This window comes from Salvelinus alpinus, chromosome 32 (assembly GCF_045679555.1).
Source record: "Salvelinus alpinus chromosome 32, SLU_Salpinus.1, whole genome shotgun sequence".
Classification (NCBI taxonomy): Eukaryota; Metazoa; Chordata; class Actinopteri; order Salmoniformes; family Salmonidae; genus Salvelinus; species Salvelinus alpinus.
In genome coordinates this window covers 27,279,426-27,297,491 of record NC_092117.1, presented here as the reverse complement: position 1 = coordinate 27,297,491, position 18,066 = coordinate 27,279,426, and the positions used below count along the sequence as shown (strand labels likewise).

The 18,066-nt window shown below is 46.3% G+C and overlaps 1 protein-coding gene across 1 annotated transcript; it reads right to left on the bottom strand.

Annotated features, from left to right (window-relative positions):
- Positions 1 to 2,524: 2,524 nt before the first annotated feature.
- On the bottom strand, positions 2,525 to 16,908 carry LOC139562562 (protein Wnt-8b-like). Its single transcript, XM_071380332.1, has 7 exons — positions 16,722 to 16,908; positions 15,820 to 15,853; positions 14,053 to 14,191; positions 7,170 to 7,295; positions 6,732 to 6,874; positions 4,029 to 4,169; positions 2,525 to 3,923 (listed from the first exon to the last, which is right to left on the bottom strand). Exons 1-7 carry the CDS (start codon positions 16,835 to 16,837, stop codon positions 3,495 to 3,497), a joined length of 1,128 nt encoding a protein of 375 aa, XP_071236433.1. The 5' UTR covers positions 16,838 to 16,908; the 3' UTR covers positions 2,525 to 3,494.
- Between the last annotated feature and the right edge of the window lie 1,158 nt (positions 16,909 to 18,066).

The following is an 18,066-nucleotide window of genomic DNA, read 5'->3' as shown; positions in this document are numbered from 1 at the left end:
GACAGGTGTTAGTAATGGGGGTTGACAGGTGTGAGTAATGGGGATTGACAGGTGTGCATAATGGGGGTTGACAGGTATGTGTAATGGGGGTTGACAGGTGTGAGTAATGGGGGTTGACAGGTGTGAGTAATAGGGGTTGACAGGTGTGCATAATGGGGGTTGACAGGTGTGTGTTATGGGGGTTGACAGGTGTGCATAGTGGGGTTTGACAAGTGTGCGTAATGGGAGTTGACAGGTGTGAGTAATGGGGGTTGACAGGTGTGTGTAATGGGGGTTGACAGGTGTGCATAATGGGGGTTGACAGGTGTGTGTAATGGGGGTTGACAGGTGTGAGTGATGAGGGTTGACAGGTGTGAGTAATGGGGGTTGACAGGTATGTGTAATGGGGGTTGCCAGGACCGGTGATTAGTAGACAGACGATGTTGAGCGTGTGATTAGGTGATTAGGTGCAGTGTGAGGCAAGGTTGAGAGGGTCAGCCAGTGCAGTGCTATGTACAGCTTTAGGCTTTAGGACCCTGAGGTGCTCCTAGTCCAGAAGTAGCCAGAGTCTTCATAACTGTATGATCGACTAAACTTACATCTCCTGGCTCAGCTGTGTGAGTGCACGTACGTGCATGTGTCTGTGTGTGTATGTGCATGCGTGCTTCTGTGTGTGTGTGTGTGAAACTGAAGACCAGGAGGATCTAAACGAAAGGCTCCCCAGGTTCAATTATTAAGCATGATATTATCTTCTAACAGATTCGCCTTGGTTGCACCAACAGAACGGGATTAGTCCACTGTTTTAAATCACTTCTCTTTCATCTTTCCCCCCCGAGCGCAATCGCATCTGACTGACCGGGGTAGATGGTGTCACAGGAGGTCTGACGGTCTGGGTGTTAACCAACTCAAAGTGTTCGGTTGGGTCGGCTGCTGTGTGGGGTTTTCATTCTTCCCACAGTTCCACTCCTACAGGCAGTGTCTCTGTCAGCAGGGCCGGGTTCATTAGGCACCAAACGGAAGAAACCGGACTGAAACAGGGAGGGACTACATGGACTTTTCCATAAAGAAAGGTTCAGTTTCATTTTCGGTTGCAAAACGTTTGAAACTTTGTCCACTGCATACCCTAACAAACACAACCTATTTACAAAATGTTCTGTTGAGTGCCCTAATGAACACAATGCAGATCTTGTACTGGACCTCAGCATAACATTTATGGTGACTCTTTAGAGGGCCAATCCTACCTTCATGTATTGATGTCAATGGGAGACTTGCACAAATATTCTTGTTATATGCGCACAGATGAGTGATTACAGAGAATTGCTCTGCTGGGCATGCCACCCCCTAGCTCCATCCAGCCAACAGGGCTCATTTAATGAGGGGTGTGTTCTGTCTCTGAGTTTCTGATCATTATTTCGTAAAAAATATGTCAACAAGGTGTTTCCTTGACACTTTATTGGACAGAAAGACGAGGGTGCAGAAATGAACTGCCCCTACTCTCAATAGGGGCTCCTAATCTCCTCTTTCAGGTCCCATCTCGTCTGGAGGGCCTTGTCGGGCTGCCATGCACTACCGTCTTCCCCCAGCCCTGGCACCCTCTTTAGGCTACCACAGGTGGGGTGGTGGGTGGGTATCCACCCTGGCAAGCATTTGTTTATCAAACCCACTTGTTGTGGGCACAATACTTGAACTAACTTGTATTGAGGGAACAGTGTGAATCCGTGCAAAACCTTTTCCCAAAGCCCTTTTGAAGGCGGCGGTCCATTGAGCCAGTGGAAGAGGAGAGGGGATTAAGTGGCTCAGCAGTGGCGCATTTCCGAGAGGGCTGATTAGCTCGACGCTCATTGTTAAATCAAGCAAAGGAAGGCCCTAGAGTAGAGAAAGGTAGGTGAACCGAGGAGGCTGAGGGGGCCCAGGAATGAAACAGCCAGCAGGAAGCCACTGGCGAGTTCTCGGCGAAGGAAGGCAACTCCACCAAGTTTTCCTAACAGTTTTTGTCCGAACTCACCACTCACTCCTAAGGAGGGGTAGAGTGAAAAGGAGATTAGCATACAAAATTAGAGGCGGGGTGGGTGATTTTAAGGATTTTTAAGGGCAACTTGTCTGGCTTCTTCGTGTTTCCCCCCCACCATGCACTCTGTCTGGACAAAGTTAATTAAACTAGTATTAAACTGTAAAGAAAGTTCTGAGCTCCAGGGCGTTAGGAGAGGCTCTTTGAGGATTACACTTACGAGGGGCAGAAATAAATAGGAGATATTTGTCAAGGCGTAATTGAGAAAGGCGTGAAGGAAGAGTCCAATGAAAAGTTTTCTGTTGTTGTTAATTTGTCCCAGAGGGTTATCAGATCCCCAAGTGAACAATGTAACAAGACACAGGTTGTGTTGTAGCCTACCACTGCTGAACATTGGTGATTTATATGTCACACAGGGGGAATATAAGAAATAATCATGCATTCGATTTAAACACTTCTGAAATTAATGGATGTGAAATGGGTGATGGGCATGCTCAATAAATTAATATAATAGGGGGTTGTAGATTATACTTTTTTAATTACAAAAGTTTTAAAGAAAATATCAACAATAAAGCAACAACTTGGGAAAAATGTGCAATAAATTAACAATATACAGAACAAAGTGCTTCATTTTATTTACAATTAAATACATCCTTAAGGCAGGGCTGGGAAGGGAAGGAGGGGAGGGCTGGGCTGGGCTGGGCTGGGCTGGGGAGGGGAGGGAAAGGCTGGTCAGGGCTGGGGAGGGCTGGTCAGGGTTGGTCAGGGCTGGGGAGGGCTGGTCATTGTAGGGAAGTGGACGAGTGGAATGTGCCCCGAAGTCTCTTCTTCTTTTTTCAAACATACAGTATAATCTCAATATCTGTTGTGATACATGCTTGACAAACTACTGGGATGCTTTGATCTCAGGTACTGCCACGCGTAGAGAGAGCTTGGGCTGGAGTTGTCATCATGACAGGAAGGAATGTCTGATAAACTGACCAATCAGAAATGGCATAGCTCATTGGTGGTACTTATGACAATAAATAAGATGTTGTTAAGGTATGCCGTGGACTGACCATTTAGGAAGAGTTGTTCAAGCTATCAAATATGAAGGAGATTATTCAGAGCGGCCGTATGTAACATCCTTTAAATGCCCAATGACTTATAATGATATATATAATTGGGGGGGGAAAGATATACATATATATATACTGTTAAATATATGTATACCATCAGTTCTAGACAAGTAATAGTTACCCTTCTTTTTCTATCATGTAGTTTTATCAACATGTTTTTTTTACACATTTACTCCCCCACTATTAAATGTTTGATTAGGATAATAACAATACTAGTCTTACTCAATAAATACATTTTCAATTATGTCTTTAGAACAAAAGCGTGTTGTAGAAATGTTTGAGAGGGGCACAGTTTCGGTGCACAGAGGTCTGTGAAAATCAGCTTGTGAGAAGGCATGGCGTGTGGCAGTGATGATGATGATGATGATGGTGAGGAAGATGGATGCCGCTCAGTGCTTCTTCTTCAGCCTCAGGTTCTTCCTACGGCTGCCGGCGCTCTCGTTCTTCCCCCTCTGCCCCCCATTCTTCACGCAGAAGTACTTGGTCACTGTCTTGCGGCACTGCTCGCACTTTACCGCGCAGCACCAGTGGAACTTGCAATTGCAACTCGACACCAGCTCCGCCTTCCTCTCCTCCACAGCTAAACCACACTCCCCGCACAGCCTCTTGCAGCTACGCTTCTCCCACTTATTTAGGCTCTTGCCCTTCTTCAGGCACTCTCTGCCCTCTGTGCCGGGCAGGCCCAGGGTACGGTTCTCCAGGCAGTAGTCTGGGGAGTCCTCTAAGTGGACCAGTTCTTTACGAGAGATGGAGCTGAAGGTCTCAGCAATGGCACCTCGACTGGCTGCACTGTTCCCGGCCCCCCGGAGCAGGTCCACCTTGAATGAAAGAATAAATTAATGAATGATAGAATGAATTTTATGTGAAGTGTCTTTAGAGTGCTTATAAACATTATTGTTTAATATAAACAATATATACTGTACCTTCAGTGCTCGGTGGTACTTCTCCTTCAGATAGTTTCCCACCTCCCTGAAATCTGGGAGCTGTAACCAGCAGGTCTGTGTGGCGCAGGACCCAGAGACGCCATGGCACTTACACGTCTTCTGCATAGTCCCTTTCACTGCCTGGGAAGGAGAGGAAAGGGAAGGAGTGGAGGGAGGGGTTGAGGAAGGAAGGAAGGAAGGAAGGAAGGAAGGAAGGGAGGAAGGGAAGGAAAGCAGGAGGGGGGAGAGAGGGAGGGAGCGAGAGAGTCTTTGGTTAAGCTTTTCTACAGTCTGTGATTCACCTGGAAAAAATGGTAATTACATTTTTTTTTTCACCTTTATTTAACCAGGTAGGCAAGTTGAGAACAAGTTCTCATTTACAATTGCGACCTGGTCAAGATAAAGCAAAGCAGTTCGACACATACATCAACACAGAGTTACACATGTAGTAAAACAATCATACAGTCAATAATACAGTAGAAAAATAAGTCTATATACAATGTGAGCAAATGAGGTGAGATAAGGGAGGTAAAGGCAAAAAAGGCCATGGTGGTGAAGTAAATGCAATATAGCAAGTAAAACACTGGAATGGTAGATTTGCAGTGGAAGAATGTGCAAAGTAGAGATAGAAATAATGGGGTGCAAAGGAGCAAAATAAATAAATAAATAAATAAATACAGTAGGGGAAGTGGTAGTTGTTTGGGCTAAATTATAGATGGGCTATGTACAGGTGCAGTAATCTGTGAGCTGCTCTGACAGCTGGTGCTTAAAGCTAGTGAGGGAGATAAGTGTTTCCAGTTTCAGAGATTTTTGTAGTTCGTTCCAGTCATTGGCAGCAGAGAACTGGAAGGAGAGGCGGCCAAAGAAAGAATTGGTTTTGGGGGTGACCAGAGAGATATACCTGCTGGAGCGCGTGCTACAGGTGGGTGCTGCTATGGTGACCAGCGAGCTGAGATAATGGGGGACTTTACCTAGCAGGGTCTTGTAGATGACCTAGAGCCAGTGGGTTTGGCGACGAGTATGAAGCGAGGGCCAGCCAACGAGAGCGTACAGGTCGCAGTGGTGGGTAGTATATGGGGCTTTGGTGACAAAACGGATGGCACTGTGGTAGACTGCATCCAATTTATTGAGTAGGGTATTGGAGGCTATTTTGTAAATGACATGGCTGAAGTCGAGGATCGGTAGGATGGTCAGTTTTACGAGGGTATGTTTGGCAGCATGAGTGAAGGATGATTTGTTGTGAACTAGGAATAATAACATGAAAATTACGGAAATGAAGTAAATACTGTGTAAACTCCAGACAGAATCTGTTGTTGCCATTTCATTATTATGTAAATACCAGGCAAATACCAGGTGAAACAGGAGTGTAGAAAAATTTATAATTACTCAGACTTCTTTTTAAGATGGGGACGTGGCAACATTGTCTGATTTGGTCTCAGGAAATCAGTTGTGTAAGTATATGTGGCTGAGTATGAATTTGTTTTAAATAATCAGTTGTGTAATGTGAAGACCATTGGCTCTTGATTGATGTGTTGTCAAATGAACCCATTGCACACTCAAGCCTTCCCATTTGACAAAAAGACGATGTATTTACTAAGGGAGAAAGGATAGGTTCAAGGTTCATGCTGGTGTTTTTGTGGTCCCCCTCAATATTTCCTGACTTCACCCCGACACAGATGTCAACAGATGTCGGTTGAAAAGGAACATTTATTTTCAGGGAGGGGGGGGGGAGCTTTCTCGCGAGGTGAGTGCCGAATCAAAGTTTCACATTGAGACACTGACTGTCCCTCCTGGAATGAGAGGAGTATTTATTAGGCAAGGCCATTGTCAACATGTTTTCTGCCATGAATACACCCAATGAAGAGTCTACGGAGAGTCTATTGAGTGGCAAAATGAAAAAAGGGTGAATTTATTTTTGTTACAATGATGCTCCAGGTGCCGTGGGGCTCGGAGGGGCAACGAGGCCCCAACAGGAGGGCTCCTAGGTGGGGTAAACAAAGACTACTCCAGCCTCTCGCTTGTGGTCCTCCGTCCCTGACTAAGGACTCCTTAGGGGCCACACAAAGACCAACAGAATAAATGTTGGATGCTTATTGCAAGAATAAAACTAAAAACTACTTAAAGAAAGCAGGCAGGCATAATACTGGCCCTGGTCTGCAGTGTGTGGCACCATGGGATACTCTAATTAAGAACTAGCATCAGTGATCCTGAGATTCTGAAACTTAAGACTTGTCATAATAAAGGACATTCATTGACTGGTAAACAGGCCCTTGTGGTACAGCGAACACACTGTGGTTATTGGAGGACAAGTGGCACCTCACTTATGGGGACGTGAAAGGGATGCTTGGGTGGTATGCTTGCTGTATGCTGTAATACTCAATGAGCAGACTGAGAAAGAAAGAAATTATTCTAAAGGTACTTTACATTGAGCAGTCGGTCAGTTGGGGGTTGAGTGGGAAACTCAAATATCTGACCCTCCACCTTGAACTACAAGAGCTCCCTCCTATGGAAATTGCACTGATTCAATCTCAACATGATCTGGGTTTTCAGAACAACCAGAAAACCAAGCTCTAAATCTATCTGGAATCATGATAATATTTCACTATATCATCAAAGTTTTTTAAATTGTATGGTATTGAGGGATAGCTTACCCCTTCCATCACCAAGGTGTAAAGTTAAAGTAAAGTTAACTAAATACTGTACCTTGCGTCCAGCCTCGTTGTTGTGGAGGTTCATGGCGGCCCGTGCATCCTGGCCTGTCTCCAGCGTGTCAACAAACTGCTTGGAGATGGCCTCACCGAACCCCACGTTGTCACTGCAGCCCCCCCACTGCCAGCCTGTACCCCCTGGGGACACAAGCAGGAGACATCAGTTTGTCTGTATGAGAGGATGGCCCACCATTTGTGATGAAAAAACATGGAAGGGTATTATTTCCAAGGTACTTGAAAAAATACCTGTTTTGTTGTTTTGCCTACAACCGAATCACATTACATGAATACAACACATTGTGAATACAACACAGTGTGAATACAACGCAGCGTGAATACAACACAGCGTGAATACAACACAATGTGTACACAGCTGTTTCATCTATGCAAGTCTTGTAATGATCTGTGTGTGGATTTTTAAATCTTCTCTTACCCCTTTGTCCGTTCCTGGTGTCATCACAGGCACAGTTGTCAAAGTCCCCCAGACTGCAGTTCCTTGTCAGAGTGTACATGACCCCTGCTGAACTGATGGCATGGACAAATGCTGTCTCCCTGTTCGCTGTGGAAAAAAACATATATTATATATAACATAATATAATATTATATCATAGTCACTTTACAAATGACCTTGACTAACCTGTACCCTCGCACATTGACTCGGTACCCACTGTATATAGCCTCGTTATTGTTATGTAAATGATATTTGATTTAGTAGCAATGATTACTGAACTGATGGCAAGGACAAACGCTGTCTCTCGGTTCGCTGTGAACAAAAAACTAATATTATATATAATATTATATGACATTATAGTAGTAATGATTACTGAACTGATGGCAAGGACAAACGCTGTCTCTCTGTTCGCTGTGTGTGAGAGAGACATTTTAAATGCACTCAGGAATACCTTCTCCTGAAGAGGTCATTCCTCTCCTCTAGTCATTATCTTCAGAGTGGGGCTTCTATTTCAACGCCTCTCACTCCACAGTATCCTTTATCTCCTATCTCTCCTGGTAATTAACACATTGGCTCTAATTGCCATTGGCGTACCATATTTTCGCAAGGCCCCTGAGCAGTGTCCTGTCGATGGGTGGCTCAGTAGGATGTTGTGAATTGGATTTGTAGCATAGTTTTAGCCAGGGCGACCGTGGGGTTGTGTTGTTTTAGCCAGGGCGACCGTGGGGTTGTGTTGTTTTAGCCAGGGCGACCGTGGGGTTGCTGTTGTTTTAGCCAGGGTGACCGTGGGGTTGTGTTGTTTTAGCCAGGGTGACAGTGGGGTTGTGTTGTTTTAGCCAGGGTGACCGTGGGGTTGCTGTTGTTTTAGCCAGGGTGAGAGTGGGGTTGTGTTGTTTTAGCCAGGGTGACAGTGGGGTTGTGTTGTTTTAGCCAGGGTGAGAGTGGGGTTGTGTTGTTTTAGCCAGGGTGACCGTGGGGTTGCTGTTGTTTTAGCCAGGGTGACCGTGGGGTTGCTGTTGTTTTAGCCAGGGTGACCGTGGGGTTGCTGTTGTTTTAGCCAGGGTGAGAGTGGGGTTGTGTTGTTTTAGCCAGGGTGACCGTGGGGTTGCTGTTGTTTTAGCCAGGGTGACCGTGGGGTTGCTGTTGTTTTAGCCAGGGTGAGAGTGGGGTTGTGTTGTTTTAGCCAGGGTGACAGTGGGGTTGTGTTGTTTTAGCCAGGGTGAGAGTGGGGTTGTGTTGTTTTAGCCAGGGTGACCGTGGGGTTGCTGTTGTTTTAGCCAGGGTGACAGTGGGGTTGCTGTTGTTTTAGCCAGGGTGACCGTGGGGTTGCTGTTGTTTTAGCCAGGGTGAGAGTGGGGTTGTGTTGTTTTAGCCAGGGTGACAGTGGGGTTGTGTTGTTTTAGCCAGGGTGAGAGTGGGGTTGTGTTGTGTTAGCCAGGGTGACCGTGGGGTTGCTGTTGTTTTAGCCAGGGTGACAGTGGGGTTGCTGTTGTTTTAGCCAGGGTGACCGTGGGGTTGCTGTTGTTTTAGCCAGGGTGAGAGTGGGGTTGTGTTGTTTTAGCCAGGGTGACCGTGGGGTTGCTGTAGTTTTAGCCAGGGCGACCGTGGGGTTGCTGTTGATTTAGCCAGGGTGACCGTGGGGTTGCTGTTGTTTTAGCCAGGGTGACCGTGGGGTTGCTGTTGTTTTAGCCAGGGTGACTGTGGGGTTGCTGTTGTTTTAGCCAGGGTGACCGTGGGGTTGCTGTTGTTTTAGCCAGGGTGGCACAGTGGGGTTGTGTTGTTTTAGCCAGGGTGACAGTGGGGTTGTGTTGTTTTAGCCAGGGTGACCGTGGGGTTGCTGTTGTTTTAGCCAGGGTGACAGTGGGGTTGCTGTTGTTTTAGCCAGGGTGACCGTGGGGTTGCTGTTGTTTTAGCCAGGGTGAGAGTGGGGTTGTGTTGTTTTAGCCAGGGTGACAGTGGGGTTGTGTTGTTTTAGCCAGGGTGAGAGTGGGGTTGTGTTGTTTTAGCCAGGGTGACCGTGGGGTTGCTGTTGTTTTAGCCAGGGTGACAGTGGGGTTGCTGTTGTTTTAGCCAGGGTGACCGTGGGGTTGCTGTTGTTTTAGCCAGGGTGAGAGTGGGGTTGCTGTTGTTTTAGCCAGGGTGACAGTGGGGTTGTGTTGTTTTAGCCAGGGTGAGAGTGGGGTTGTGTTGTGTTAGCCAGGGTGACCGTGGGGTTGCTGTTGTTTTAGCCAGGGTGACAGTGGGGTTGCTGTTGTTTTAGCCAGGGTGACCGTGGGGTTGCTGTTGTTTTAGCCAGGGTGAGAGTGGGGTTGTGTTGTTTTAGTCAGGGTGACCGTGGGGTTGCTGTAGTTTTAGCCAGGGCGACCGTGGGGTTGCTGTTGATTTAGCCAGGGTGACCGTGGGGTTGCTGTTGTTTTAGCCAGGGTGACCGTGGGGTTGCTGTTGTTTTAGCCAGGGTGACTGTGGGGTTGCTGTTGTTTTAGCCAGGGTGACCGTGGGGTTGCTGTTGTTTTAGCCAGGGTGGCCGTGGGGTTGTGTTGTTTTAGCCAGGGTGAGAGTGGGGTTGTGTTGTTTTAGCCAGGGTGACAGTGGGGTTGTGTTGTTTTAGCCAGGGTGACCGTGGGGTTGCTGTTGTTTTAGCCAGGGTGACAGTGGGGTTGCTGTTGTTTTAGCCAGGGTGACCGTGGGGTTGCTGTTGATTTAGCCAGGGTGAGAGTGTGGTTGTGTTGATTTAGCCAGGGTGACAGTGGGGTTGCTGTAGTTTTAGCCAGGGTGACCGTGGGGTTGCTGTTGATTTAGCCAGGGTGACCGTGGGGTTGCTGTTGTTTTAGCCAGGGTGACCGTGGGGTTGCTGTTGTTTTAGCCAGGGTGACTGTGGGGTTGCTGTTGTTTTAGCCAGGGTGACCGTGGGGTTGCTGTTGTTTTAGCCAGGGTGACCGTGGGGTTGTGTTGTTTTAGCCAGGGTGAGAGTGGGGTTGTGTTGTTTTAGCCAGGGTGAGAGTGGGGTTGTGTTGTTTTAGCCAGGGTGACAGTGGGGTTGTGTTGTTTTAGCCAGGGTGACAGTGGGGTTGCTGTTGTTTTAGCTAGGGTGACAGTGGGGTTGCTGTTGTTTTAGCTAGGGTGACAGTGGGGTTGCTGTTGTTTTAGCCAGGGTGAGAGTGGGGTTGCTGTTGTTTTAGCCAGGGTGAGAGTGGGGTTGTGTTGTTTTAGCCAGGGTGACAGTGGGGTTGTGTTGTTTTAGCCAGGGTGAGAGTGGGGTTGTGTTGTTTTAGCCAGGGTGACCGTGGGGTTGCTGTTGTTTTAGCCAGGGTGACAGTGGGGTTGCTGTTGTTTTAGCCAGGGTGACCGTGGGGTTGCTGTTGTTTTAGCCAGGGTGAGAGTGGGGTTGTGTTGTTTTAGCCAGGGTGACAGTGGGGTTGTGTTGTTTTAGCCAGGGTGACAGTGGGGTTGTGTTGTTTTAGCCAGGGTGACAGTGGGGTTGCTGTTGTTTTAGCTAGGGTGACAGTGGGGTTGCTGTTGTTTTAGCCAGGGTGACCGTGGGGTTGCTGTTGTTTTAGCCAGGGTGAGAGTGGGGTTGTGTTGTTTTAGCCAGGGTGACAGTGGGGTTGTGTTGTTTTAGCCAGGGTGAGAGTGGGGTTGTGTTGTTTTAGCCAGGGTGACCGTGGGGTTGCTGTTGTTTTAGCCAGGGTGACAGTGGGGTTGCTGTTGTTTTAGCCAGGGTGACCGTGGGGTTGCTGTTGTTTTAGCCAGGGTGAGAGTGGGGTTGTGTTGTTTTAGCCAGGGTGACAGTGGGGTTGTGTTGTTTTAGCCAGGGTGAGAGTGGGGTTGTGTTGTTTTAGCCAGGGTGACCGTGGGGTTGCTGTTGTTTTAGCCAGGGTGACAGTGGGGTTGCTGTTGTTTTAGCCAGGGTGACCGTGGGGTTGCTGTTGTTTTAGCCAGGGTGAGAGTGGGGTTGTGTTGTTTTAGCCAGGGTGACAGTGGGGTTGTGTTGTTTTAGCCAGGGTGAGAGTGGGGTTGTGTTGTGTTAGCCAGGGTGACCGTGGGGTTGCTGTTGTTTTAGCCAGGGTGACAGTGGGGTTGCTGTTGTTTTAGCCAGGGTGACCGTGGGGTTGCTGTTGTTTTAGCCAGGGTGAGAGTGGGGTTGTGTTGTTTTAGCCAGGGTGACCGTGGGGTTGCTGTAGTTTTAGCCAGGGCGACCGTGGGGTTGCTGTTGATTTAGCCAGGGTGACCGTGGGGTTGCTGTTGTTTTAGCCAGGGTGACCGTGGGGTTGCTGTAGTTTTAGCCAGGGCGACCGTGGGGTTGCTGTTGATTTGGCCAGGGTGACCGTGGGGTTGCTGTTGTTTTAGCCAGGGTGACCGTGGGGTTGCTGTTGTTTTAGCCAGGGTGACTGTGGGGTTGCTGTTGTTTTAGCCAGGGTGGCCGTGGGGTTGCTGTTGTTTTAGCCAGGGTGGCCGTGGGGTTGTGTTGTTTTAGCCAGGGTGACAGTGGGGTTGTGTTGTTTTAGCCAGGGTGACCGTGGGGTTGCTGTTGTTTTAGCCAGGGTGACAGTGGGGTTGCTGTTGTTTTAGCCAGGGTGACCGTGGGGTTGCTGTTGATTTAGCCAGGGTGAGAGTGTGGTTGTGTTGATTTAGCCAGGGTGACAGTGGGGTTGCTGTAGTTTTAGCCAGGGTGACCGTGGGGTTGCTGTTGATTTAGCCAGGGTGACCGTGGGGTTGCTGTTGTTTTAGCCAGGGTGACCATGGGGTTGCTGTTGTTTTAGCCAGGGTGACCGTGGGGTTGCTGTTGTTTTAGCCAGGGTGACCGTGGGGTTGCTGTTGTTTTAGCCAGGGTGACCGTGGGGTTGTGTTGTTTTAGCCAGGGTGAGAGTGGGGTTGTGTTGTTTTAGCCAGGGTGAGAGTGGGGTTGTGTTGTTTTAGCCAGGGTGACAGTGGGGTTGCTGTTGTTTTAGCCAGGGTGACCGTGGGGTTGCTGTTGTTTTAGCCAGGGTGACCGTGGGGTTGCTGTTGTTTTAGCCAGGGTGACAGTGGGGTTGTGTTGTTTTAGCCAGGGTGACCGTGGGGTTGCTGTTGTTTTAGCCAGGGTGAGAGTGGGGTTGTGTTGTTTTAGCCAGGGTGAGAGTGGGGTTGCTGTTGTTTTAGCCAGGGTGACCGTGGGGTTGCTGTTGATTTAGCCAGGGTGACCGTGGGGTTGTGTTGTTTTAGCCAGGGTGACAGTGGGGTTGCAGTTGTTTTAGCCAGGGTGAGAGTGGGGTTGTGTTGTTTTAGCCAGGGTGACCGTGGGGTTGCTGTTGATTTAGCCAGGGTGAGAGTGGGGTTGTGTTGATTTATCCAGGGTGACCGTGGGGTTGCTGTTGATTTAGCCAGGGTGAGAGTGGGGTTGCTGTTGTTTTAGCCAGGGTGAGAGTGGGGTTGTGTTGTTTTAGCCAGGGTGACTGTGGGGTTGCTGTTGTTTTAGCCAGGGTGACCGTGGGGTTGCTGTTGTTTTAGCCAGGGTGACCGTGGGGTTGCTGTTGTTTTAGCCAGGGTGACAGTGGGGTTGTGTTGTTTTAGCCAGGGTGACCGTGGGGTTGCTGTTGTTTTAGCCAGGGTGACCGTGGGGTTGTGTTGTTTTAGCCAGGGTGAGAGTGGGGTTGTGTTGTTTTAGCCAGGGTGACAGTGGGGTTGTGTTGTTTTAGCCAGGGTGAGAGTGGGGTTGCTGTTGTTTTAGCCAGGGTGACAGTGGGGTTGCTGTTGTTTTAGCCAGGGTGACCGTGGGGTTGCTGTTGTTTTAGCCAGGTTGACCGTGGGGTTGTGTTGTTTTAGCCAGGATGAGAGTGGGGTTGCTGTTGATTTAGCCAGGGTGACCGTGGGGTTGCTGTTGTTTTAGCCAGGGTGACAGTGGGGTTGTGTTGTTTTAGCCAGGGTGAGAGTGGGGTTGTGTTGTTTTAGCCAGGGTGACCGTGGGTTTGCTGTTGTTTTAGCCAGGGTGACCGTGGGGTTGCTGTTGTTTTAGCCAGGGTGACCGTGGGGTTGCTGTTGTTTTAGCCAGGGTGACTGTGGGGTTGCTGTTGTTTTAGCCAGGGTGACTGTGGGGTTGCTGTTGTTTTAGCCAGGGTGACCGTGGGGTTGTGTTGTTTTAGCCAGGGTGACCGTGGGGTTGCTGTTGTTTTAGCCAGGGTGACCGTGGGGTTGTGTTGTTTTAGCCAGGGTGAGAGTGGGGTTGTGTTGTTTTAGCCAGGGTGAGAGTGGGGTTGTGTTGTTTTAGCCAGGGTGACCGTGGGGTTGCTGTTGTTTTAGCCAGGGTGACAGTGGGGTTGTGTTGTTTTAGCCAGGGTGACCGCGGGGTTGCTGTTGATTTAGCCAGGGTGAGAGTGGGGTTGTGTTGTTTTAGCCAGGGTGACCGTGGGGTTGCTGTTGATTTAGCCAGGGTGACCGTGGGGTTGCTGTTGTTTTAGCCAGGGTGACAGTGGGGTTGCTGTTGTTTTAGCCAGGGTGAGAGTGGGGTTGTGTTGTTTTAGCCAGGGTGACCGTGGGGTTGCTGTTGATTTAGCCAGGGTGACCGTGGGGTTGCTGTTGATTTAGCCAGGGTGAGAGTGGGGTTGTGTTGTTTTAGCCAGGGTGACAGTGGGGTTGCTGTTGATTTAGCCAGGGCGACTGTGGGGCTTGCTGTTGATTTAGGCAAGGCGACCATGGCGGCTGTTGGATTGCTGTAATGATCCTTTTGACTGATGAATCTCATGACTAAACAAACAAATGCCATCCTTCGGTCTGTTATTAAAGGGCAGATCAAATGAGTCAGCATATACAGTACTACATTACTTTTGAACATATAGTGTCCTACATATCTTCTGGTCAAAAATAGTACACTATATTCATTGGCTCTTACCGCTGCGGAGGCTTCTGTGTGTGGACAGCTGCAGGGCTCTCTCAGGGCAGTTCCATCGGTCCCAGGCAAACTGATACTTACACTCCTCGATGCCGCTCTGAGCCCCGGCCGCTACGCTGCTGGAGTAAATCAGGTACACCTTGAGGAACACAGAGTATATCATCAGGTCACTTAAAACTGAATAGGTTCAATCATGACCATGAGAAGCAACACATTCTAGGGACATTTACTTCCATAACCCTAAAAGTCGTAGTGTATACATTATTATTTTATTTTTTTAACAATGGTGGGAAAAGTCTTAATACAATATTAATTCAACTTTTTTAACCTGTTTTACAACCCCTGAATGAGTTGGAATCCCAAGCCCTATTCTTTACAAGTTCACTATGTCCACTTGGCTTGTTCGCCTAGCTCTCTGGTCCTTGTTGAGACTGTGTGAATGATATGTCTCAAGTGGCTTGTGCAGAGACTGAGCCACCACCTCTCTGCTTCTCACTGCGGTCTGGTGGGCTAATGATGACCACCCACCACATCATAGTACTGCACAGGCCAACACTGCCTTCCCTGCCACTACTGCCTCTAGTTTATTCACACGCAACACACATTATCTAATGCCTCTCCTCCTCTAGTCTAGTCTAGATCTATCAACCCAGGGAATCCTACTGCCTCTAGTCTAGATCTATCAATCCAGGGAATCCTACTGCCTCTAGTCTAGATCTATCAATCTAGGGACCTCTACTGCCTAGCCTAGATCTATAGGTCCCTGAGTTGATAGAGCCAGCCTGGTCTCATAGACTAGACACAACATAGTAAATGTAAATCTGGGACACTCAAATTAGTATGATATGTTACGTTTGGTATGGTTACATAAGGCAGATGGTTACTTAAGGAAAAAATGAAAGTAGGGTGGTTGGTCGGGCGTATAACGCAAACGTCTAGCGACCCAAAGGTTGCAAGTTCGAAAGTCATTATGGACAACTTTAGTATTTTAGGTAATTAACAACTTTTCAACTACTTACTAGTTTTTAGCTATTTTGCAACTACTTATCATGTTAGCTAACCCTTCCCCTAACCCTAACCCTATTAGCTAACCCTAACCCTAACGCGTTAACCTAACTTCTAAACTTAACCCTAACCTTAACCCCTAACCCCTAGCCTAGCTAACATTAGCCAGCTAGCTAATGTTAGCCACCTAGCTAGAACTCGTAACATATCATAGGTTTTGCAAATTCGCAACATATTGTATGTTTTGCAAATTCGTAACATATATAATACGAATTGTATACAGATTGTATACAAATGGATACATACCATACAAAACGTAACATATCATACTAAAGGAGCATCTTTGATTTACATATAGAATATAAGAATTGCTCTAAGACCAGGTTGCCTCTATACACACTGAACAAATAACTCTCCATGCCTCTACTATCTCAGCCCATGGACATTCAAAGCTTCTCAGCCTTAATAGAGTCAAGAGCCATAGATAGAAACCAAAAAGGTCACCATTACACTGATTAGGCCTACCCTTGCTGTTGTTACAACAAATCAATGATGAAAGGACATATTTATATTTATATGTACCCAAGACAATCTCATTCTGGAGAAATACAGTCTATTTAGAAACAGAGGGGAAAGAGAGTAACGTTCGCAGACAGCAATATGAGATCCTTACAGGGGTGGTCTTTGCTCTCTTTTTTGGGATAGGGAAGAAGGGAAGGGAAAGAGGGATCTGGCCAGAAGATCAAAAGAATGTTGGCTTACCTTAGGTCCAGTCATAAGGAAATTATTCACTGACCTGGAAGAGGAGACAGCTTATTAACTCTGGGAATTAAGAGTTGTCCTTCAGCCAGGGCAGGAATTCCACAGCTCCCTCACTTAAGTCTCTCATTAGTTATCTTTAATAACATTTAATAACATGGTACGATAGCATCATTGGCTATCTTAAATAACATGGTACTGAAGCATTTATTAGCATACTCTCAGAAATTCCGTGTCCTTCAGTAAAGGGAGGGATTTCTTTGCTCCCTCATTAGATAACTATCTTTAATAAAATGTAATAACATGGTACTAAACCATCATCAATCTAAATCATTGTCTCCCATATGAATGAAACCCCCGCCTGCTGGTCAATAACCATGCTGGTAAAGTGACATTTCTTGGGGATGTTATATCAAAAATACCTAAAATAAACGCTAATTACGCCCTACGCTAATTATGATAAAAGTATTAATTTATACTGACAAAATACATTGTTACTGGTCACATACACAAAAACTCAATAAAATACAGTGGGATGAAAGTATATTCATAAGTAATAAACATGCAACAAACAAGAATTTTAGGAAAATATTTAATTATAATCATTTAATAATTGTCCATTGGCCTACATTCTCATAAAGGAAAATCAAGAAGCCTAACTGTTTCCCAGTCCTGCACCAAATGATGGCATTTGGTAAACAATTTTGGAAGGTAAAAAAACTGAACAGAAACTCACTTTTTAATTTGATCAGTAAATAGAAAAACATTTCAACATATAAATCATGGAATTATTTATACATTCCAATAAGCCTATGTACCAATATTTCATGAACGACCTTCCTATCACATACATTGCATCAAATCAATGAGGCAATCACAAAGAATCCAAAATGGTTCAAACTCACCAGCTGCAGCAAGACGTTGTCATGTGAGACATCAAAATTAAGATACAGTAAAAGACCTCCAAATGCATGAACATCCTGCCAGAAGAGACGAGAGAGGATAGAGATGGCATGCACATTCAGCAGCTCTCTAAAGGAGAAGAGAGGATACAGCGAGAGGCTACCAACCCTACATACATACACAACTCCACTGGCTGTATATGCCAAGGTTCTCATGCGGGACTCACTCGAGGGGGGCTCTGAAACGAACCCACTCTCATCCCAACAAGAGATTATCTACTTAATTAAAGATGTTCCCCTTCTTACTCCCTCGACCAATCAGAAGGAGCACACCGAGGAGAGACTGAAATGATCAAAAGGGCACCCTGGGCCTCGCGCGGAAAAATATCCTTTTCATTGCGCGGCCTTCTGAATGATTCAGGATAAAGTTAATTAATAATAAACCGGCTGAAAACGACTGATCTCTAATAGATCTGTTGGTGTTTGCACCCTGAAAAATGTATTTACACACCGTCTTGAAAGAGTTTGATACAGTGGGAGCTGGTAACAGTCACGGATTACTGGTATTATATCAATGGAACAAACATGAGATGTTATTTGGATACTGTGTGATTTTTGGAGAGTTGTGCTTTTTTGGAATTTTGCCCGACTTTACAAATGCCACGTCCGATTTAATCAATTGTTGTCCCTCTAAAAACAAACATAACCTAGGCCTAATTAACATCCCATTGTTTTAAATTCAATGTTGAAGCATTGTTGACATTTTACATTTTCAAGAATGCGCTCAGTTTTCCCCAAGTTCTTTTCGAATTTTTGATGTAAAAGAAAATATAGGCCTATTAAAACGACTTTTAAATGGTTTAACCAAAAATACATTTTAGGGAAATAGTTTTAAAACAACATCAGATAGCCTGATCATATTGATAATTGTTTAGCCTAACATAATCAATCATGCACTAACATTTCCACATCAGTAAGATCCAAATTAATTAGAGATCGAGTATTCATGTTGATTGTTTTGGTGGTGGTAAGGCATATTAGATCCCCTTAACAATGAACTGAAGACATATTATGCCTTCTCGAAAATGAGTTGATAATTAGCCTAATATAAATCGAGGAAAACGTGTTTATTTATAGCATAAATAGCTAGGTTTACATTCAATTGTCAACAGATTTTCATGAAAATATTTTAATTCCAGAAAACTGACTTGTTGTGGATTTAAAAAAATCAGTACGTAATGACAGTGCACACAAAATGTACTTTCTCTGCTTAAATTTTCATGTACCAAATAGCATTTTAAAGTTCAGTGTTTTCCATCACATTTTAAACTCTACTGATATTTTGTCA

Coding starts and splice junctions, on each gene's coding strand:
- LOC139562562 (XM_071380332.1), bottom strand. CDS start 16,837: ATGTGCATGCCATCTCTATCCTCTCTCGTCTCTTCTGGCAGGATGTTC. Junction 6,875..7,169: donor CACCAGGAACGGACAAAGGG/GTAAGAGAAGAT, acceptor TTGTGTCCCCAG/GGGGTACAGGCTGGCAGTGG. Junction 3,924..4,028: donor AGTACCACCGAGCACTGAAG/GTACAGTATATA, acceptor CTTTCATTCAAG/GTGGACCTGCTCCGGGGGGC.